This window comes from Nannobrachium achirus, assembly GCF_963921795.1.
Source record: "Nannobrachium achirus genome assembly, chromosome: 4".
NCBI lineage: Eukaryota > Metazoa > Chordata > Actinopteri > Myctophiformes > Myctophidae > Nannobrachium > Nannobrachium achirus.
In genome coordinates, this window is record NC_137813.1 from 22,114,533 (window position 1) to 22,139,394 (window position 24,862).

Genomic DNA, 24,862 nt, shown 5'->3' on the forward strand with positions numbered 1-24,862 from the left:
CGAACAGGAGTTTTATTTGACGGTGGTTCTGCTGAGTCGTCTTTACAAAATGTGATTGAGGCGGGTTTGTTTAATCACGGAGTAACAGTAACCTGAGATTGTGATGGAATCAGGGGTGTCACAAGGGGGGGGGGGGGAGTGGGACCTGAGTTACTAGGGTTACTAAGTTACAATTTTAGCTATTCAAAAATAGCAGATATACAAGCTCACAGTGCGGCGAGCTTGTAGATCTGCTATTTTTGAAAAGTCGTGAAAATCTTGTGCAAATCTTTGAATATATGTACCGGTATGTATTTTTTTAAGCGAACATTTCTAACTCACATTTTGCTTCTGGAAGGTCCCTGGAACTAAATATTTTTAGATGGCGGTCCGTGGCCATTAAATACATATAATTTTGGGGGTCCATCACATGAAAAGAATCGAGCCCCACTGACATAAAACCTCAAAAAAACCATAGAAGGATTTGAAATATTCAAAGCACAAATGTTTACGATTCGGTGCCTCGCTGCGAGCTTGTATATCTGCTGTTTTTCAGTAGTTATACCCAGGGCCCAGAATTTGGTGCGACACCCCTGGTGATGGAATCCCAACAGCTACTGTCTGAATTAATGTTGGACTCAAGTGCAGCAGAGGCGAGCACTTAGTTGTAGCAAGCTCAGCTTAATCAATCATTCTGACACGGTCCATTTCATATGACCTGGACTGTGAATATGAATGTTTCATGAGCTCTCAATGTGTTTGGACACATTGGTCTCTATTTTGATTGTCTTAGGTACCAGCTCTTATGCCTTTACTTAAAGGCCTGTCCATACAGTCTCCGACCACCAAACATTTCGCCTTAAAGGTCCGGTTCAACTACAAATTGACGTCACTCGCATCTTCCGAAAAGCATTACCCCGAATTAGAGTTTCGGAAAGCCGGAACTCTCAGGCGAAAAGTTTGGTGGTCGGAGACAGTATGGACAGGTCTTTACTGTAGGTTAAGACATATAAGAGCTGGTACTTAAGAGAATCAAAATACAGCCCATTGGCTCAATGCATCAATGTCAGTTACTTTAAATACCAACCACTATTAGTTAACAGCAAGGGTTACTCAAAAAACATGACCTTTAAAATGGAGGTCGAAAGGGATCAAAGGAAAAAAAAGCTGAGACGAGAATTGCATAGATTTGACAGTAAAGGGGAGAGAAATTGGTATTTCACGGGTCAAGTGACAGGACATAATTACTGTGCGACCCAGGGAAAATGATGAGATAGAGAGCCACTAAGCAACAGGAGATGGGAGGATGACGAATACAAGGACACACATGCAGGAATTGTGGAGTTAAGAGTGAGAGAGAGAGAGAGAGAGAGAGAGAGAGAGAGAGAGAGAGAGAGAGAGAGAGATCAAAGCAGTATAATAGAGAGAGAGGGGGACAGAGAGATTAATAACAGCAAAGTCAGTGAAGTAGCACCCTTGAGCCCTAAGTGAGAGAGCTGCAGACGACAGGGTCGAGATGTATTGCTACATTTTTAATTAATCGCACACTCGCGCGCTCTCTCTCTCTACACTGCGAAATGTATCAGTGTTAATTTAATACAGAGAATGTACACACGGAACCAAATGGCCCTGCAATTAAGGGTCCATTTGGTACACTCGGTTAAATTAACAGAGAATTTCACTATGTACAGTATGTACTTGGAAGCAAATAGCCACACTTCATTAAAGTAAATAGTAGCTTGCATAAATAATTGGGGAAAAAAAATAGTGCAACATCAAAAGCAATGTTCAATACTGCAGCACTCTCAAAAAGTTTCTGATGTTACATTTGGCGAGTCGTAAGACTATGCTTTTAATTTATTTATACATTCATTTGAGGGGGACAGCGCATATTAATGATGTTAAAAATGCTAGTTTCCATCCGTAGTCCCAAATGCTCATGAACTCTGCAAACACAATTTCAATTGACCAAGTGTGTGTGCAATGTGCCAAGCTACTAGTTAGCCTGCTCAAAGTGTGTGTTGTGTAGCTTATAGTCACTAAAAAGTAACTAAGCTACACTTTAAGTTCTCTTTACAAAATAGTTCCTTAAAGGACAACTTTGGTTTTTTACAACAAGGGTTCATATTTTAGATTGTAATTAGAGAAAAGAAAAAGTGAGGGTTAAAATGTTTTCATTTGCTTCGCTCTATTGCTTTATCGCGTTTACCGTGCTAAAATGTGTGGCATGCGTACGCATGGGGGCATGCGTACAAGTGGCTAAATACATATTTTTAGACACAATAAGCCAGCAGTTTCTTTATTGCTATTTAAAGTAAAACTTCTAGCCCAATAAGTCACATCCAACCATGAAAGGTTGTGTTGTATCTTGGGAATGGGCTTATTCTGTGTAACATGACATATTTAGCCACTTGTACGCATGCCCCCAACAACTGAAATAAGAATCTCTAAAACAATAGAAAGAAGTAAATGAAATAATTTTAACACTCATCTTTTATATTAGTTAATTACAATCTAAAATATGAACCCTTGTTGTAAAAAACTAAAGTTGTCCTTTAAGGCGCAGCGATTCCATACCGATATAGTGTTGCGAGCGGCTCTAATCTTTGCTTTGAAATGGCAAAATTCTACATCGAGTCCTCAGTGACGGGATGTGGACACCAACACATGCCCAGGGAGATGGCCTGTTGGTGTGTGTCTGTGTGTGTCTGTGTGTGTGTGTGCGTGCGTGCGTGCGTGCGTGCGTGCGTGCGTGCGTACTGTATGTGCGTATGTGCTTGTGTGTGTTTGCATGAGGGTATCAAGGGTGAGGAGGACCTTGTTAATACTGTAGAGTGTAGACGCTATCACAGTAAAAGTGAAGCAGAGATGGTGCAGACTTTAGAGAGAGAAGGAATAGAGTGGGGAGACTTCTACTTGAGATCCAATAAGCAAAGGGGAAGACGAGATTGAGACCAGTGACCACGGTTGGTAGGCTGGTAGCACAGAAGAGGAGAGGAGAGGAGAGGATGTCAGGATGAGAGGGTGGAAAAAGGGAGAAAAGGAGATGAATGAATATTAGGGGACTCTAGTTATCAGTGAACATGAGAGGTGCAGGATGCTTTGGTCTGGATTCTCTCTGGTGTGCATCTGGGGAGAGGAGGGGAGCGGGGACGTGCAGCAGAGAACGTTAATTTCTAAAATGGCCTTTTGGTGAAAATATCGAAAATAGCAGACCTCCAAGCTCACAACGCGTCGCGCTGCGGCGCGTTGTGAGCTTGGAGGTCGGCTATTGTCGGTGCTTGATACCACACAGAACCCAGTATATCAAGTGAATACTGGAGATGTGGTGTAACAGCATGGATTTCTACACAGTGAAGGCAATTCTTTCAACGTAAGATACGAATAAGAAGTTCAGGAGAGTTTGGAAAAGGCAATTCTCTTGAATGCTGCCTTCAGGTATGGCATGGAAAGAGGGCATTTGCCTTTCTTTCACCATAGTAAAGAAACTGCATTCATGGTCTGGAGAGGGCACTTTTTTACCAGACGGATAAAAGGGCAGGGGCTCAAGCCCCCTTTCATGTCTATGTGTGTACGTGCCAGGTACTATGGTGAAAATCCTCTTTCCATGCCATACCATACCTGAAGGCAGCATTCAAGAGAATTTTCCTCGTCCAAACTTTCCCTCTCTGCCCTCTCTATGTAGAAATCCATACCGTACACGCCACATCTCCAGTATTGACTTGATTATGTTCTTGACTTGTTTAGTTCAGTGTGGTATCAAGCACCGAAAATAGCCGACCTCAAAGCTCACAATGCGTCGCAGCGCGACGCATTGTGAGCTTGGAGGTCGGCTGTTTTTGATATTTTCACCAAAAGGCCCTTTTAGAAATGTCAGCCCCTGCCTCTCTAACATTCTCTGCACATCCCTGGAGGAGAGGACATGTCAGAGAGGACCGGCAGAGGGTTGCTTGAAAGGCCGGAGGAGGGGAGTTTTTTTTTAAGGCCATAAATCAGGAAGCCTCTTTGATGCAGTGACAGACCAGACTCAGTTTGCAGGTTGACAGCATATAGAAGCTGTCACCATGGCGGGAAACATTACTGTGTCTTCTTGGCTTCAGCGCAATGCATCACTGTTAAATAACAATTTAAATGTCGTTTGGCATTCTGTCAATATATCAATCAAATGACAATTAGAGTCACACTCTGGAGTGGACAATGTGTTAATCTAAACAGCTGGCCAATAGCACTCCTTAATGATTGCTTCAATCTGTGATCTTTTCTCCTCCTCTTCTCCCCTCCTCTCCTCCTCGTCTTCCTCCTCTGGTCCTCCTGTTCATGTTTTGGTCAGGAGCGGGAGTCTTATAAAAAGACATACTGGAGGCCACAAGGTCACTTATTACTATTGCTTATAGGCCTATTAAACGTGATGAACGGAGTTTGTCAGCCTGAAATTTGTGGCTAAAAGGTGGTTAGCCTTGATGCAAGGACAGTCATAGTGCTCTGTCTGTGATGAACTGAATGTAGGCTATAGCTATACAGTACAGCATGAAAAAGGGATATCAAGGGTGCAGACAGTAGATCTCCACGGTACCATCGATGAATAGCGACATTAGTAGATCTACAAGCTCATATATGTGAGCTTTTTTTTTCTTGAATATTTCTGAAAATGGCTGACATTTTTCAACTGTAATTGCATGCCCAAAATCCCACTGACCTTGACTAACGTGACGGTGTTACTGGTTGGGAAGAGATGACAGCGGGATTTTGGACCAAGTTATCTTTTATTTCCGGTGGATTACAGACATCACGATGCTTGCTATGCTTTGTAGGTGTCATCACACAGAAATGTCTGTCACATAGATAAAAACAACCTGTCATAACAGAGGATCTTTCATTTAGCGCAATGCACAAAATAGTCCGGCTGCCAACAGGTCTTTACTGGCTTAAGCATGAAATTTGATAAATACAGGTATATATTTTTATTGGCTTAAAATGTTGTCTATATATGTAACCACCTGCTGACCGCCTGTCAGCATTGAGCAATTTCTTTTATAGGGGTAAAAGTTTGGGCTCATTAACTTACTATAGTATAAAGGAAAAAAATACCCCCAAAAAAGGGGGTCAAACTAGGGTTTTTTAATTATTCTGAATCCGTTGCAAGCATTTGTTTTGCATGGAAAACATTCCTTGGGCTAAAAACGCCCCACACAAAATTGTGAAAAGTGATGACTCATCACTAAACCATAGTTTTGTGGGGCTGTTTTCAGCCCAAGGAATGTTTTTCCTGCAATGGATTTAGAATCATTAAAAAACCCTACCTTAGTTTGACCCCTCACATGCTACTTAAAGCAGATCTTTTGGGGGTATTTTTCTTCCTTTATATAGTATAGTGTATAGTAAGTGATGGGCCCCAAACTTTACCCCTATAAAAGAAATTGCTCAATACTGACAGGCGGTCAGCAGGTGGATTCATGACTGTATGTATATAGACAATATTTTAGGCCAAAAAACAAAACAAAACGATAAACCAAATGTCATACCCCACCTCAGGGGCAGCCAGACTAAAAGGTGTGTAGTCTCTCAGCTCAGTGTCTAATTAGTTTAACTCAGGCCAGGCGTGACTGCTTAAATCAGCCATCACCCGACATTACTTACTTAGTCAGCTTCCATTACTCGCCGTTCAGGAGCTGTAGTTCCAGACTCTATATAGCATTCGGAGATTGTGGAATAGTTGTCTGGCTACGCAAGACTAGACATTACTGCCAACCATTTCCCAAGGCAGCTTCCTGTGGTTTGAATTTCAAGGAAGCCGCATGATTTCATATGGCAAACAACGTGCAGATACTGAAGCCCAGCTCCACCGTGTAGTTATATTGTGTTAACACCTACAGCCAAATAATTAAAATAAAATAATGCTGCATTAAGTTAAAATAAGTCTCGTATTTCAGCTTCAGAACTTGCTTACAGTATAAGGCACAAGGTTATCATTGCTTTTAAAGCAAGGATTAAACCAGTGGTTCTCAAACCAAGTGAGGTCCCCAACTTATTTTGTGGGGTCCCCAGATGATTAGCTTAGTGTAATATTTTTTCTCGCTCAACGGTAAACAAACCAACACACAGTATAACAGGGTATCTGCACATTTATGAAGTGACAATTTAATGACTTTCAAGACCGTTTTAAAACCAAAGTGGCCAAACTGTCAAATATTAAGTAAGCAAGAGGCGCTGCGAGCATGTAGTACGGCTATTTTCACAATATTTATCTCTAGAACCGAGTCACATTAAATGTAATACCTACAATTCCATGTTCTTGTCAGGGTGGGGGTCCCCAGTTCAAATATGTTTATTTTGGGGGGTCACGGCCTAAAAAAGAACCCCTGGATTAAATACTTAAACTGTATATACAGTATTTTCTGGACTATAAGGCGCACCTGACTATAAGGCGCACTGTCAATGAATGGTCTATTTTCAAACTGTTTTCATATAAGGCGCACCTGACTATAAGGCGCACATAATAGACGCTACCGTTGCGTTATGCATCCAACAGATGGAGCTGTGCTAAAGGGAATGTCAATGTCAATGAATGATCCATATATAAGGCGCACTGGACTATAAGGCGCACTGTAGTTTTATGAGAAAATTAAAGGCTTTTAAGTGCGCCTTATAGTCCGGAAAATACGGTATATACTTTGTTGATCGGGGTTCCTCAGGGATATATGCTTTATTGGTCCCCTCCTTTTTTCCATATACACCAAATATCTTTCTGGCAAAAAACAATCTACACCAAATCTCTTTCCCGAGAATATCTACATGCTCACAATGTTTTTTTTCCCCGCTGAATTACGAAATGCCCGGAAATGCGGAAACAGTTTAACCCAAAATAATTCCCCTGCGCTCAAGGACATACTTTCAGGGCCTACCTAATAAACTCCTTGATGCAGCGTAGTTTTGCTTTTCAAAAATTCGTTTGGTACCGGTATATGCATATTTTAGTCCAACTCATAGCGACTGGCAAGACTACACAAGGATACTCGAGCATTTTAATATAGGGATTGGGGAAAAAAACGTGAGGAACCAAAACAAAGTGTAAGAGCCATTTGAGCCTCATTTCTTATTCAGATGACATCACTGAAGGGGAGGGCATTGTCAAGGCCAAATTGCCTGGGTAGCCTATTTAAGTGGGTCTGTAACAAGCAACAGGTGTTGTCTGATGAGAGGAAACAGTTTTCGACTGTGTCTCACAAGTGCTGGACTGGTCTTTAGCCTAAATGTCGACTGTTTGTTTATTTGTTTACGTATTTACTGTATGCAAAGTATAGGGCTTTGAGCAGAATAAATATAAGATTCTATGAACTCACGTCAACGTTTGGGACTTCAGTTATTGAGAGCACACGTCAAACTTACCCAGCCATTAGCAACCAGTAGTGCTCCAGGTATTGGACCTGGGCCCTACATTAGGTCGAAAACTTCCTCGGCTGACTGCTTTATAAGGGAAGCAAGTCAGACAGCGGGGTTAGTTTGTTGGACACGCACACGTATTGGGCGTGTGTGTTTGGTGTGGACTGTGGAGTGGACCATCTACAGTGGAGACGGCGGTGGCAGCAGCAGCCAGCAGGGCCGAGCAGGCTAGCGTCTTCAAGCTGCTGTTGTTGAAGGTGATCGACTGGCCCGGAGCTATAGGTGCGCTTCCTGGGATGATACTTCAGCAGCAGCCAGCCAGAGCCAGCGGAGATCGGTGTTGGACCGGACCGCACATCGAACGGAGGAAATCTACGCTGACCGAACCGGCATCAGCGTGGTTAGTGTTTGTAGGCTAAAGCAGCGCATGGGGCGCAGCGCCAACAGTAGCCTAACAATGGCATTGTGTGCACTGGGCACACGTTAAGAAGACAAACACATCGTGCCTTGGTAAGATACGCCTCAACAGACTGTTGGTGTTCTGTTTTGGACAACATTATTTTATGCTCCGACACAAAACACTGACTTTCTTTTGTTGGAAAAAGGGAGGCGCAAACTTGCACAGACTTGAATCTGATGAAAAGTTGTTTGTAACTGTACTCTGAAACAAAATGTTGCCTGCCTTTATCCACGATAAATGTAAATCGTGAGAAACAAAGTGCATTTTGTGATTTTATGAGTACTTATGATGAGGCCGAAGATGCACAACAGAAATGGTTCAAAGTTAAATCACTGAGTTATGATGCTTTCATGGATGAAATGGACAGGTGGCTCTATGGTCCAGATTATTCTACTGATGATTTTGAAAGCGAGGTGGTTGACATTCAGTGTTACGTTGCTTCTCCTGACTGTGACAAAGACAACGGTGGCGAGGTTAATGTTGAACTTGAACCCCAGGACGGCAATGTTGATGCGCTTGTTGTATATACTTTGGAGAGAGCTGAGGCTCTAATGACGCACGATGAGCAGGCAGAGCAAGAAGCCATGGTGAGCAGCAGCTTGGTGGAAGCATCAGCGGTGAAAGAGCCAGTGCCACTCGGTGCTATTAAAGTAAAGAACCCTGCTGCAACTAAAAGACCAAAGAAGATGTCAGCAAAGGGGCCTGCAGCCACCAAGAAAGTGCATGTGAAGGCCAAGAAGACTGCAGGCAAGAAGATGACAGCTAAAGGTTCAAAAAGGAAGAAGGAACGAAAATGGCTACACCAAAGAAAGAAGAGAAAGAAAAGAAGATGGGAGAGCTCACGAGAGAAAAGGATAAAACTGTTAAAATATGTATCATCGTTCACCTCCTCTTGAGTCTGCCTTTTGTCAAAGTTAAAACCTTTTTGAGTTTCAATTTGCATTTATGAATGTTGTATTGTAGAAAAGGTTTTTTGTATTTTGATTTTTGATTTCTATGGCTCTGTGGTTTGGTAACCGGTTTATGGCTCTTTGTAATTTTTTTTAGTTTGAATTGCTCTGGTCACCTGCCAGTAGCAATTGGGGGTGGGTGTAAGAGCCATTTGAGCCTCATTTCTTATTCAGATGACATCACTGAAGGGGAGGGCATTGTCAAGGCCAAATTGCCTGGGTAGCCTATTTAAGTGGGTCTGTAACAAGCAACAGGTGTTTTTGACTGTGATTCATGTGCTGGGGTCTGTTAAGAGCGTTTTGTTTGTTCATTTATTTACTTATTGATTTGTATGCTGAAAGTATAGGACCTAGGCTACAGAGAAATAAATACAATGTATGCACTCAAAGGAAATGTTTGGACTTCAGTTATTATGAGCACACGTCTGAACTCCCTCGGCAACCAGTAGCACCCAAGTATAGGACTTGGGCACTATAAAGCGACGCCGCTTCTTCTGCTTGTGGTTTCCGCCTAGACCGGATCAAACGGCCCATTGTAAACGAATACCAGGCTTTCCCCCGAGAAAGCCTGGTGACGCGAGGTTAGATGTTTAACAGTCCAGTACTGAGTAATTTTCAGGTAAGTTCAGCAGCATTCTAACTGACTTTGGACGAAAATGAAAATAAAATGTGAAATCTAAAAATAATGCCTTTGACGTTAATTATGGTCCTTCAACCTCAAACTACCTTCACTCCCCTTCTTTTTATAGTACAGTATAGTTGCTGTTGCATCTCTCCCATCCCAGTTCTCCCTGTTCATCATTCGTCCCACATTGGCACTCTAGTGTCATCACAGGACAGCTGTCTCTCTCGCACAGAGGTTATAACCAGGGACTGATTTTAAACTTTTATTATATTCTAAAACTTTTTTTTTAAATATTCAAGTTGAGGGCTGCTTTTGGCATCCCAATTCAGGCTTGATGAAAACAAAGGCAGAGGGGTATGAATCAAATGTCATATTGTTTTGGTGTTAGATTTTGACGTCTGACGCCTGTGTTTGACAGATCCCAGCGTTGTAGCAGCGAGGCGCTGCTGCTCTTTGTTCGGGGGAATTAAGGAATGGTCCTGCTTTATGTCCAACATGACACTCTGAGAAGACAAAAGGAGTTATCATCAGGTACAAACTGACAGTGACCTTTGAAGCGAGCTTTGATATTCATGCAAGCCCTCCCCACCTCCCCTCCTTTCCGACTCTCTTCTTTTCTTCCATCCCTCTCTACACCTCTCTTTCCATCTAATCCTCGCCTCCGTTCCCCCTCCCTCTCAATCACGGGCTCTCCTTTAAACTCAAGCGAACTCCTTCAGATCGCAGTGTCTTTCCTGTCCATCTGGCTTTCCCACCTTGGTCTTCTCCATTTCTCCACCAGTCTAACCACTTAAACCCTATACTTTACTGACCGGATTCACAGGGGTTATATTATACTAGACCCCCTCCTGTTTTAGCTATACACCAGTCCTTAAAGGACCCCCCCCCCATAACTCTGAGAGTGTACAAATGGAGCCTGTAACAGCCTATTTGGACCCCCCCCCCCCCCCCCCACACACACACACACACACACACACACCAAGGAACCATACGGTTCCCTGGACCGCACTTAGAGAACATGCAGTGCTATACACTTCGCAGAAATAGCCGATCTATTGAGTTGTGAGCTATTTTCAAGTAACGTATACCCCTCCCCCGAATAGGGATTCTAGGATTCAAGTGGATACGTATTATGAGCTCGTAGATCAACTATTTCTGCGAATGCCCCCCAAATAGGGACGCAAGAGTTCAAGTAGCTAAAATGTAGCTATACTGTCCAGCTTCTATTCAAGCAGGGGAAAACATATCCTTACAATTACAATTTTCTCTCAATTAGGGATGGGACGATAAGCGATATTATCGTTTGTCGTGATAAAAAACACATGATAATCATATCTTGGAGATTAAATTTATCATGATATAATCCAGTGGTTCTCAACCTGATCGGGACCCCCAGGGGGGTCCCCAGATGATTCACTTAATGTGCAACACTGTTTTCTCACTTAACAGTAAACAAACCAACATAAAGTTCAAGTGTAGAGGATAGAGCACATTTCTAAAGTGACAATTCAAGGGCCTTTTCATTCCTCTAAAATGACAAATTAAACATTGGCCAAATTGTCAAATATTAGAGGAAGAAATTGTGAAAATAGCCTACATGCTCACTGAGCATGTAGATCTGCTATTTTCACAATAGAACTGTGTTATACAAAATGTAATGCCGCAACTCTTAGTGCTGGTCAGGGTGGGGGGTCCCCACCCAGTTAATATGATTATTTTGGGGGTCGCGACCTGAAAAGGTTGAGAACCACTGATATAGGCGATCTACAAGCTCACATCGCGTCGCATCTCCCCCCAAACCTAAACACCCCCCAGCCACTCGCATCCATTTCCCATACATGTGTTAAGGGCAGAGGGCCTGTGGGGACATGTCGCAGGCTATTGATTGGTGCAGGTGGAGATGCTCCTGCATCTAATGGGTGTTTATTTAAAACACTTTCCGGGCTGATTTTCGAGGGGTTAAGCTGCGGCACGTTGAAGTGCTGTTTGCCGGCAGCCCGCCTGAACACGTCCGTCCCAGGGGCGTCAATTGTGTATGGCAGGGGTATGCAGCTGCCATACCCTGGGTCCAGGGGGGGAAATAAAAGTTACTTTTAAATATAAATCCATGAATGTCTCTTTGTCTATCTGCGCTGGTTATTATGTTGTTAAATTACAGTAAAATAACTACAAATGCAAAATGTAACAAAATGGTCACTTTAACTATTCTCCACACTTCTCTCCATCTTGACAAAATGGTATATTCACAGGTTCCGCAGGTCAGCTGCACAGGTGCAATGCATTATTGTTAATTGTGGCACGTTTACTAACATGCTAAGTTTAGCTGCACTTGAAAAAACGTTCCAGGCTGCCATATCCAGCCCAAGAAACCGTAGAAACCTGTGTAAAAAACTGACAAAACTCTGCGAACTGCGAGGCGTTGTGAGCATGTAGATCTGCTATTTTCACAATAGAACTGTGTTATACAAAATGTAATACCTCTTTTCCATGAGCACTCCATCTTTGCCATACCCTAGCTTTTGCTGAACTGACGCCATGCTGGTCCGTCCCCCCTTTACACACACACACACACACACACACACACACACACACACACACACACACACGTATGCATGCACACGCACACTCACACTGACCACGTCCTCCCTTACCGCTGGGATGAGTCAGCCCTCGTTACACAGCTCAGGGAGCACGGCGCGCCGCCTCTTCAACCGCTAAACAACGTCAATGGTCCTGTCGCTCCTTATATTAGATGACCAGCGGGGGGGGGAGGGGGGGAGGGGGGGGGGTTCACAATGGCAGACGTGCAGGAGGGTCACACACATGCACGCAGTCGCACACGCACTGCATGTGCACACCAATCCTGTTCATGAACAGGGAGTGCGTGCATGTGTGTGTTGTCTGTGTGCGTGTGTGCGCGCGCGTGTTTTAAAATTCACCATCAAAGCAAGACTGCAAGTATTACCGACCAAGTACAATCTGTCAATCTGGTATCCTGACATCCATAGCCCACTCTGTATTAACCATCATGATTCTGAACAACATCCAGAATCCAGTGCACACATAACAAATGGTTGCAGTGCATATAAAAACCTATAAATTGCTCGCCATGACCGCATTGTCGACATAGTGTCCGATGCGGTTTGAAAATGTATGCCATCTAGTGCAGCAATGCATAAACATTCAAGAGTGTTACCGGATTTGTTTCGTTGTGCTTGTGATGATGTCTTTGCTGGCATCCCAAATACACCAGAAGAATCATAACAGACCTTGGATATAGATGTTGATTCTCAAATTAATACTCATATTTGGAAGCCTTGCCATGTACATAAATTTACCACAATGTGTTTGTAAAAGGTATTTACACACGCTCGCACGCACACACACACACACACACACACACACACACACACACACACACACACACACACACACACACACACACACACACACACACACACACACACACACACACACACACACACACACACACACCTTTACCAGCTGCCACATTAAAAGTGATGAACACATTAATGCACCTCTAATTACAATCCAATAACATTGGATTGTGAATGGGGCCATTCTGTATAATGAGATGCTTTCACATCTCACAGTACATATGTGTATTTTGATAGTGTACGTTTGTACTTTTACTGGATAACATTTTGAATACAGGATCTTAACGCAACAGATTATTCCGACATTGCGCGTGTGCACCTGTTTTGTGTATCTATGTGTATTAAGCATGACTTCTTACTTTTGGTTCTTAAAGTATATTTTGATGACAATGGTCTTACTTTCACTCAAGCACATTTTGAATTATTGGACTTAGAGTATTTTTACATTGCAGCATTGATACCGGTACGTTTACTTAAAGGACAACTTCGTTTTTTTTACAACAAGGGTTCATATTTTAGATTGTAATCAGAGAAAAGAAAAGATGAGTGTTAGTATTTTGATTTCAGTGGGTGGGGGCATGCGTACAAGTGGCTAAATATGTCTTTTTAGACACAATAAGCCAGCAATTTCTATACTATTTATACTAGCCCCCATAAGTCACATCTGCCCATGAAAGATTGCGGTGCATCTTGGGAATGGGCTTATTGTGTCTAAAAAGACATATTTAGCCACTTGCATGCAAATCAAAATCGTTAAAATGTTTTCAAAAGAATATGAAAACATTTTAACACCCATCTTTTCTTTTCTCTAATGACTATCTAAAATATGAACCCTTGTTGTAAAAAAAAACCAAAGTTGTCCTATAAGTAAAACATTTCAGTACTTTTTTCCACCACTGCCACTGAGCCGTCCGTGTCACCCGATGCCCCCAGAATGCTGAGCGGAGCCGGGGCAGCTCCTCTGTCCCGCATGCGGACCCCAGAGACAACGCGTATAAGACCTGGGAGTCAATTGAAATGAATGGGCAGCCCAATGCAAGCTGGCCTGGGCTAAATGGAAATGTCAAGCTCAGCACGGATCCCCTTTGTATGTCTGTGGAAGGACTCGTCTCGCTGGGGGAGCCCGCACGGAATAATACCCGGCCAATGACGGACAAAATCCCCTCCCTGCGCCATCCCTATTCCTATTCAACGTCAACCCTCTCTGCTTTTAGAAGCACACCCACCAACGAGAAAGAAACAGGGGGTGACAGAGAGAGAGAGAGAGAGAGAGAGAAGACTGATGGGCAGAGAGAACAAGTCGACAGATTATAGCGTCGCTGTTGGGAAGAAACCTCATATCTCCAAGTTTCGGATTTGTGCGTTTTTTCGTAAACTCATACAAAAGTGTCGCACAAAGGTAGTGGAAATAGCAGATCTACAAGCTTGCAACGCCTCACGGTGCGAGGCGTTGTGTGCTTGTAGATCGGCTATTTTCACTACTTTAAATCATTTTTAAAATGATAACAAGAAAAAAGGCAGGTTTTGGACATACAAGGTTTCCACCCGACAACGATGATAGTTGAGGCCTATTATGTGGGATTTGCTCCGCTGTTCCAATGTGTCTCTCTGCAGGAGAACTTTCAGTGCAGACCAAGGGCTTACGTATATAGCGAGATGCTTTGATTCACATGAGCACACGCGCTGTAGAGGCAACGATAAAAAGCCCTCCACCTGGGTACGTGTGGCGGGCGGCGGGGGGTGAGTCGGTGCAGGTGTGTGTACTTAACTGACAGGTGTGAAAGGGCAACTATACGGGAACTGCCACGTAACAGTTTCAGAAAACTGATCACATCGATGATAATCGCGCCGTGTACGTTTTGCTCCTATGTCATAGGGCTACTCGGTATGGCTGGGAAATCCCTGTGATACACATGCGTTCTCAAAGTGGGGTCTGGGGGGATCCTTGAGTGGGTTCCAGGGTTTTCTCCAGCGAAATCTGTTTAACCGCTTTAACCCTACTGTATATACAGTACATCAGTTATTTGAAAATAGCTGATCTACAAGCTCAAACCGCATTCTGATGCAACGGGTCGTGAGGTTGTAGATCTGCAATTTTCACAAACATCTTGAAAAAACTAATGTTTTTGAATATTTTTTAAACATTTTAATAACACAAATCTTGCAAGGGGTCCCAAAAATATTTTCAGATGGGGATCCACAGCCAAATACATGCATTCACTGGGGGGGTCCTTGACATTTACTGCCCTTTAAGGGTCCGTTTGGAAGCCCCTCTAGGAATCTGGTGGTCCCTATAGGCACCCACTGTGAGAACCACTGCGCTAGAGAAATGCCAAGCCACCAGGGGGGATCAAATGCAGAAAGAGAACATGCACAGGATGGAAAGCCGGACAGAAATTACTATGTTTGGGAGCAGTGTAATGCACTGACATAGTTGATGCTCCCAATCAGAGTTTGTCCTAGTGGCAAGGCTGTGAATCGATAACACAATCAAGTAGAAGTCGACAGGAAAGTAATTTGGCTGTGTATGCATGAGGGTCCTGTTCAGTGACTGGCCTATACACAAGACCTGCACGTAGTAAGCATGCCTGGATGATGCTGGTGTGTGTTTGTGTGTGTGTGTGTGTGTGTGTGTGTGTGTGTGTGTGTGTGTGTGTGTGTGTGTGTGTGTGTGTGTGTGTGTGTGTGTGTGTGTGTGTGTGTGTGTGTGTGTGTGTGTGTGTGTGTGTGTGTGTGTGTGTGTGTGTGTGTGAGAGAGAGAGAGAGCGAGAGTGTGTGTGTCTTGCTACACACTGTGGTCCTAGATTTTAGCCACTTTCACCCTGGCATCTTGGACAGTTTAATCATTTTACATTTGAAAATGTAGATTTCAAGATTCAAGAGATTTATTGTCAAAAGGATCTACGAGTACATGCACCGTGAAAAACATTCACCGTGGGGTGCTCCATAATACACAAAAATACAAAAACAATACATTAAATAACAACAATACTAAATATATAATATAATATTAACATCCCTAAAGCCATTTAAAAATCAGTTAAGAACAGTATTATTATTGCTTCTCCACTAGATGTGGTCGGATGGTGTTGAAGCAGCACTGGAGAAGCCATAGAACATGATTCTAACGGGGATGTCCTGGGTTTCAAGGTGGGTGCAAGGAAAGCCCTGTTTAGCAGGTTGATGATGGCATGTATAAATTACTTTAGATACAGGGAGGAGAGAGATGTTTGTGTGCATGTGCATGCGCGCGCGCGAGTGTCCACATTCGTGTGTCCACGGCCACGCACGTGAGCGTCCCTGTATTGATGTGTGTGTGGGCCTTCGCCGTGCACCCATCTCCCAGGCTGCCAAGGACATCTTTAGTCATTATCTGGAGCCAGCTTTGTAATTTGTAATCAGCTGAGAGTGTCTGGGACTGTGAAGTGTGATGCTCCAGACTCCAGGCTGCCATATTTAATCCAATCCCAGATCTATTACGGTAGGTAGGGGACGGGACCACAAAACATTCATCCCTGTGCTAGATGGTCAGTGACAGCTGCTAAGTGCACTGATGCCCCTGTGTTGCAGCGATGCAAATCAATGACAGAGAGGCAGCTCCATCCCAAAAGGACGGATCGGGGCTGGCTTCATGTCGAGCGAGGTAGTTTCACTAAACGCTGCGCTGTCGGCGTTGGAGACGGTTAGCAGCAGCGAGCGATTAATATACATTATGGTACAGTGTGACTCTGAGCGTTTTTTGTTTGACTGGCCCAGTGTAGCATGAAATAAGAGATATTTGGATAAATGGAACTCCTATACTGCTTTAGTAGCTTTTGGATTTTACACTTGATCTCACACATGAACAGTAAATGTTTATTGTGACCGTAGGTCGCAGTTTAGTATGAGAAACGGCACATCATGTCTCCATCCGTGTACGCTTTTTTACGGTCTATATATGGGTCTATATAATGGTTCCCCTGACATCACTGTGATGTCAGGGGAACCATTGATTGATTGAAGACTTTATTAGAAGTTTGCATAGGAAAAGGTACAGTTTCATGACGGTACAGTTCACTGGTACAAGGTCTACTAAAAGGAGATCCATGAAAAGACTAAGCTTATTTCCACTGGAAACCATTGAAGTATCTCATATAACATTAACCACACTAACAGAATCCCTTTTATGCCCTTATATGGAGATCCCAGATGTCAACAATATTCTCTTATCTAACAGGACTTCATATGGGAATGTCCATATATGGAGGCCACAGCGGCCACATACCACACTAACAGAATCCATATATGGCCAAGCCCAAGACAGATGGCCAAGACAGCCCATATCTGTGTGGCTGGTTCTACAGACAGGGATCTCCATGTATGGGCATAAAAGGGACTGTATGTATGATGTCAGATGTCATAACTGGTCCAAAATACATCACTGTGTGTCGAAATACAGACAAGGCGCGACCACGCTAAATTACTCTGGGCAGTGTGACTATCAAACAGTGTTGGGAGAGTTACTCAGGAAGTGGAATAGGTTACTCTTTACTTCGCACTTGTCGCCCTTAGGCGTCTTACTGGTAAATTACTGGTAAATATATATATATATATATATATATATATATATATATATATATATATATATATAGACGGTATATTCTCAATTTCTTATCCGATAGCGAGAGTGGAGAGAGATGGGGAAGGACACAGGCCCTTGGGTAGGATTTAAACCCAGGCCGGCTGCGGCAAGCACTGATCCTTGATAAGCTTTGTGCTCTATAATAGAGCCACCAGGGTTACCCAACAGTAAATGTTGTTGTTGTCTAGTGCGGTGGTGGTCTACATCTCCTTTGGTTAAATGGAAATAACAATCTTCACCTGTAAGTATACGTGGCTGTGCGTGTGTCTGTTGCCTTTTTCCTCAGCGTTTTGCCATAGCAAAACGTGTGTGTGTAGCATACCCTGTACATCCTAGACTCAAATCCTAGTCTGATGACGTTATGCAAGCACGGCCAACGCTCACTTCACATTGGGTGTGATTTTTTTGTTTTGTTTTTGTTTTTACACCACATCAAAATAAAATATTTCCAACATGTTGATTGTCCATAAATATAACAACCTCAGAGGCATCTCCCAGACTTCCTCCCAGTCAGGAGTTCAGAGTTTGAATGAATGTAGAATTATGGGCAGGATGTAATTTTCACACAGATGTGCGGGGACTTCATCATATTTTATTTTAAAACAAATATCCTCTCTCTCACACTTATGCCAGTCTGCCAGTGATCGCCCTGATGTCCTCCCTCGTGCCGTTACCCCTGTTGTAGTGTAGACACTGTTAATCATATAATCCCCATGTTTTATATAGGGGGCTATTGCAGTGAGCTGTTATTGGACTACTTTTGTGAGAACATATACAGTATACAGTACATACTGTACAGACACACCTGCTAGACTTGTAGACGCCCTATGTGTTCGACACCAAGTTTTCTGCTGACAGCTCCATCAATATTTGCAAGTAGTCACCACTCTCAGTGACTTGACAGTCATGCATCCAGCAGTCAGAAAAGCAATGCCAGGATTTGCAGACCATACTGGTCTCACTACAGTAGGCCCTATATTATCAGACACATGTTTTACATAAATACAGACCACTTTCCTGAAATTGCCTTCTTTGTTTGTTTACATTTGCATATTCATTCAGACGTTGCAGGACTAGTCTGAAAAATGGAGTCAACATTGCCCAAAAGTCAGTCAGCAGGAAACTGAGGAACTATTTCTTTCCAGGCATATTAAAATTCTGCTCAACGGCTGCCTTCAGCTCTCTTGGGACTGGTTGTGATTGATAGCTCAGAGTGCATAACAAGAAGAATTGGACGAGAGTAACAGCTCAGAACTTGAAAACAAACTGAGTTGCTATGCCTTGGCAGGCCAATCAGAGCCGGAATATGCACTTGTCTAATTTGGCCAATGAGATGTCATGTCAACCCCGAGCACCCAGGAGCTAATAACAAGTGTACTGACTCTAGAATGGAAAGAGAGGAGATTTGATGATTGCACCAATTTCTAGTGAAGCAATAGGCCTACAGTAATTTTTGTGAAATGATGACATTTCACAAGGGTGAATTGCATGTAGGCCTACTCACAGAATGTTTATCCGCATCATTTCAACATAGCAGTGAACCGATTTTTGCAAGAAATGCCTGTGTACGTTAGATCTACTAATGCAGTGGTTCCCAAACGTTTCAGGTCGAGACCCAAAAGAGAAATTAGACGTTTGGCCAGGACCCAAACAACAATCGATGTTTCGCGTCTCGTTGTGATCTTGTAGATCGGCTGTTTTCACTTCTTCTTAAATATTTGTTTTCTAAAAAAAATATATTTATATATATATATATATATATATATATATATAAATATATATATATATTTGTTTTCTAATTTATGGATTTTCGTAATAAAATAATAATTAGGAAACAAAAAATGAAGGGACCCATAAAAATGTGTCATTGACCCACAAATGGGTCCCGACCCAGTGTTTGAAAACCATTCACAGTGTACTAAAAAATACACTATACACTCAGACAATCTCCAGTAATGTCGAGAAATAAACGTACACTGGTAGTGTCCTTTAGTGATATCATCAGGAATGTTTTGACACTCCACACAGATTTGGAAGCGAAACTGTCTGAGATATGGCATAACGTATGCGTTACCAGTCCCCAAGAGGGAAAATAAATAGGGGAATAAACCCATTCGGACACAGAGAGTGATTGCACTTTTAGAAGAACAGCAGCAGCCTTTCTGGCCACATTCCCTTTCTCAAATCAACAGGGGGCTGTGATCGTCCATCCGTGTCCTTCAGACTCCTTCTCCTGGGCCATTCACCATCGCCATGACCAACAATCTCTCAGAGAGAGAGAGACACATTTTTGGGGACTGAGCATTGGTTAGACATCCCGTTGGTCCGACCAGGTTAACATGCGTCGGTAGGTTAGAATATCACCAGGTTAGCATTCACCAGCGTTATTTTTACTGAGGTTAGGGTTAAGGTTGGGTTTAGGTGGTCGGACCAAAGGGAAGTTGAACCAATATCATGTTACCCAAATTTGTGATTGCATAAACAGGGAAGCTGGGTAGGGACTATCTCTTTTGCTGCACTATAGCTACTCCTACAGGTTGGTCGGGACTAGAGATTGGCAATATAATCGATATGGCAATTATAGCAATATTTTGTATTTACCAATACTGTATCGATACTCCAGGCTGTAGTTTTTGTGATACTTTTGGAGAAAAAACTATGTTCCCATGTATAGAAAACCAATGAAGTATGGAACATGGAAATACTCCAGTAAAGCAAAAATACCTCAAAATTGTACAGTACTTAAGTACAGTACTCCGAGTATAATAGTGACCGTAGGGGGGCATAAACAGGTGACATCCTGTATATTCAGAGCAAGGATCTCCATATATGGGCATAAAATGGATTCTGTTAGGGATCTCCATTTATGGGCAATAAAAGGGATTGTATCCCAGATGCCCTGTTATGCCCACACTAACAGAATCCATATATGGCCAAGACCGACGCTTTTCGCCCTTAGGCGTCTTACTGGTGTACTTAGTTACAATTACACTGGGAAGGATAGTGTGTTCCTCTTCCTCCGCATGCAATCGCCTCCTCCTGGTGAAACTCCTCACTGTCACGAGAAAAGGAGCGGCTGGAGTCTTCACGTGCACTGGAGGAGACACGTGCACACCCTCTCACATGACCACCTATGGCGGTTAGCAAAACGCATGGTGTCAAACGTCCTTACTTGCATATCGTCACTGTTGGGCAGAAACCTTGTATCTCCATACGTTGTGTTAGGGATCTCCCTAACACAACGTAGCACAAATCTCCCTAACGCAACTTAGCACACAACTTGCAGTTGCACCGCAATGCGTTGTGTGCTTGTAGATCGGCTCACTATTTTAATATATTTTTTAAAATGATAGAATACAAAACAAATGGTTTTGGACCTACAAGGTTTCCACCCGACAACAGCGATATACAGTATGGATGCAACAGAAATGTGTGGGATCAGATAGCCTAGTTATAGGAGTTATGCAGAGGGACAGACACATTGGTGTAGGGATCATGTGCTGTTACAGTATAACATTATTTAGTGAGGGGTTCCCAATAGATGAGATTGATGGAAGATGCAGAGAGAGAGAGACAGAGAGAGGAGAATGAGTAGTGGAGCAGGAGAAAGATGGAGGGGAGGGGGAGGCTGTCCTTGGGTCTTTATTTTGTTGTTGTTTATTTTGTATGGAGGTGGCGAGCTCAGCACATTGCGAAGACTCTGACGCTGCATATTGTGCCCCCCTTGTTATTGTTGTGGCTCCGCTCTTTATTTCTTTATTTCTTTATTTCTTTGGATCCACATTAGCTGCCATCAAGATAGCAGCCAGTCATTCATATACAACAAAACATGACAAGATCACATGTAACAAACTCAATAGTATTTTTCCCCCCGGAGACGAATAAAAATAAAGCTAAAAACTGGTTGCTCAGATCAGTTAATTAACATTAGGGCTAAATGTATGCCTACTGTATACTGTATATAATATGCAACTTGGGATACCAGGTTGAAAGTGCCCAAAGTCAGGTTCCGCAGTGGGGAAGGGTGGAGCCAACATCGAACGGTTCAAAGAGTAGAACAGTGGTTCTCAAAGTGGGGTCTGGGGAAACCCAGCTGTGCCTTAGGAGGATAGCTGTCAAAATAGTAGATCAACAAGATCACAAAGCGTTGCGAGGTTGAAGAGCTGCTGTTTATTATTTTATTTTTTTCAAGTTTCATATTTGTTCAAAATTATTTATTTTATAATGACTTAACACAAAATAGAGAAGCCAGGTTGAAAGTGGTTACTCTCCACTGTAATCCCACCATACCATCTGTTTGGATAAAGGTAAATTCAAAACTGAACTGAGAAAAAAAGGGGGAAAAAAACATGTTTGTCGTGTGTGCTGAGGTTGAAAAGGTTGCATCAAGGCCTTTGCTGTGTGGTTCTGTCGCTGTTCACCCGCGGTCTGAAATTGTTCACAAGATTGGTTGTCCTCTTTTTGTACTCTCTTTGTGTGTTTTCCTTCCATAATTTTATTTTATAATACGTTTGAATGCCTGTATTTGTGCTAGCAAAATAATCAACCCATGCATGGGAGCAACACGTGTCCACTGCCTCTCTGTGTGCTAGGTGTTGTGCCATGTCGTGATTGCTTTCTGTGTGCCCGATTTGTTTGTTGCTGGCTGGATTGGTGTTTTCCCCCTTTTCAATAACCGGCCCAATAATGCTCACTCTCCTCATTGTCTTCCTCTGCCCAATCCATTTCTATAACCCCCACCTCATCAAACTTCTTCCCTTGCAATTATTTCTCCCTTCCCCTCCCATTCTCTTCCCCTCTCAATCACTCTCCTTCATCCTGGTGTCATCTCCTCCGCCCCTCCTCTAGCCAACATCCTGACAGTCATCATACTGTCCCAGCTGGTCGTGCGTCGCCAGAAGTCCTCCTACAACTATCTCCTGGCGCTGGCGGCCGCCGACATCCTTGTCCTCCTGCTCATCGTCTTTGTGGACTTCCTGCTGGAGGACTTCATCCTGGGCCGGCCGCTGCCCCCGTCCCTCAACAAGGCGGTGCAGGTGCTGGAGTTCTCCTCCATCCACACCTCCATCTGGATCACCGTGCCCCTCACCGTCGACCGCTACATCGCCGTCTGCCACCCGCTGCGCTACCACACCGTCTCCTACCCGGCCCGCACGCGCAGGGTGATACTGGCCGTGTACGTCGGGTGTCTGCTCTCCGCGGCGCCCTATTACTGGTGGCCCGAGCTCTGGCACAGCCTGCCCGGGGTGGGGGCTGGCGGTGGGGCCGGAGATGGAGGTGGAGGTGGAGGGGGCGGGGAGGGCAGCAGGAGCAACGTGGCCCAGCACGTTCTGGTGTGGGCCCACTGCGCCACCGTCTACCTCCTCCCCTGCACCGTCTTCTTCTCCCTCAACGCCGTCATCGTGCGGAAGCTACGCCGGCGGCGCAACTGTTTCCGCCTGCGGGGCTACTCCACCGGGAAGACCACGGCCATCTTGCTGGCCATCACCTCCATCTTCGCCGTGCTGTGGGCGCCGCGAACCCTCATGATCCTCTACCACTTCTACTCGCCGCCGCCGACCTCGCAAGGCGCCGGCCGACTGCTCCACCTGCTCACGGACTTGGCCAACATGCTGGCGCTGCTCAACACGGGCGTCAACTTCTTCCTCTACTGTTTCATCAGCAAGCGCTTCCGGGGCATGGCCGCCAACGTGCTGCGCGCCTTCTTCCGCTGCCGGAAGCAGCCGGCGCCGTTCTACGCCAGCCACAACTTCTCCATCACGAGCAGCCCCTGGATCTCGCCGGCCAACTCCCACTGCATTAAGATGCTGGTGTACCAGTATGATAAAAACGGGAAGCCCATCTGTATCTCCTCTTGAATTATGAACCACTTACTGCCATCCCCGCCTAGACCGTGTGGGTGTTTGGTTACCCCGGCGACCAACTCTGCCCCCCGTCGGGACTCTTTGAGTTTTAGAAATGTCAGCCACCCTGGAGGGTCGCAGAGGTTGGAGCAGGGATGGGAGCTTTAAGTGGGCGTTGAGAGATAATGAGCAGGTGAACTGGAAGCCAAAGGAGAGCGTAGAGGTGAAGGAAACAACAGATTGATAGAATAGTGTGAGAGAAAACGAGAAGGTGGCTCAACTTAAAACAAGCATTCACCAAGCAGCAGCCAAATGCCAAACAAAAAAAAAGACACGTTTATTATTTTCTCCATGCAAACATCAAAACCTGAAACGATTGGCTGATCTCTGCTTGTGCGAATGACTCCTCCTGACTCCGGAGAAACTATTGCCTGGCGTGTGGTGATGAGTTATGACTATAAGATGACAGACGGTTCACGGTTGCTTTGGCATCACCGCATTGACTTTTACGAGCCACCATTTGTAACAGAGCTAGAAAGTGACAACTAGATTGAAACCCTTGTGACACATCAACCTCTGAGCGACATTGGTTCCTTTATGCACTCTCTATAGAACACTGCCGCCGATGACGAAGACTGCAACAGCTGTGACTCTTTTCTGCTGCGAGTCATTTCGAATAGGAAGAGATCCAATCAGTGTCTGGGCATTATTCATCTCGTCTTTGAGTAAAGATCCAGTGAGGGCCACAGTGTGTGTGTGTCCCATGCCTGCCCTATGGTTTTGACTGCACTCGCGGGAATCGTAAAACAGTGCAGTAATTTCCAGTTAAATATGCAGCGGCGTCTCCAGGGGCATGCTTAGCAGGACTTAAGCCCGGTTGATGTGTTCGCCTGCCTGCACAGGTTGCCTACAAGTTGCCATTCGCAGCCAAGCTCACAAAAGTTCTTAGGATGAAATAGGAGCTCTGCTTGTTGTTGTCATGGTGATAATAATAAAAGTATATATTTATGGTAGACTTGACTGTTATCGTAGATGCACAAAATGTCAGCGCAAAAAAAAAGAAAAAGACTTGGGGGTTGGTGTGGCTCCAAGCTGTCGTTAATCTTTTTATCATAGTTTCAACATTAATAAGCCCTATATACAGTACTTCGTCACGATAAATAGCGAAAACAGCACATCTGCAAGATCACAACGTGTCAAGATGGGTGTATTGTGATTACATTTTAACGTTTTTGAAAAATTCCACTAAAATAGGGACAACAGGGTTAATGTAGTCAAGAGGGGGAAATTTCTGCCATTCGAAGATAGTCCTCTGTTAAATATTAATGGTCTTTGATGACTTACTGTTAGCCATCAGAATGAATGTATTAATTTCCTTTATCCTTTATGAGAGAGAGAGAGAGAGAGAGAGAGAGAGAGAGAGAGAGAGAGAGAGAGAGGCAGGGAGAGGGAGAGCCAGGGAGACAGACAGGGAGTCGGGGAGAAGAGACTAGAACCCCAGCCAAATATCTCTTCTTCCCTGAAAAAGAAATGTTTGTTCACAAGGCTAGGATGACAATGTGCGTTTCAGTCTCACTCAGCCTTGAGGTGACGGCAGCTTAGTGAG

General features: G+C 44.0%; 1 protein-coding gene across 1 annotated transcript in view; it reads left to right on the forward strand.

Moving 5' to 3' along the window:
* gpr139 (G protein-coupled receptor 139) overlaps positions 1-23,271 on the forward strand; it is a gene marked incomplete at both ends in the record, with an annotated part of 26,447 nt that extends 3,176 nt beyond the window's left edge. The window contains one exon of the mRNA XM_080724298.1: positions 22,262-23,271. Within this exon, the coding sequence (XP_080580424.1) occupies positions 22,262-23,271 (1,010 nt within the window). The remainder of the gene's footprint in view (positions 1-22,261) is intronic.
* Positions 23,272-24,862: the final 1,591 nt, after the last annotated feature.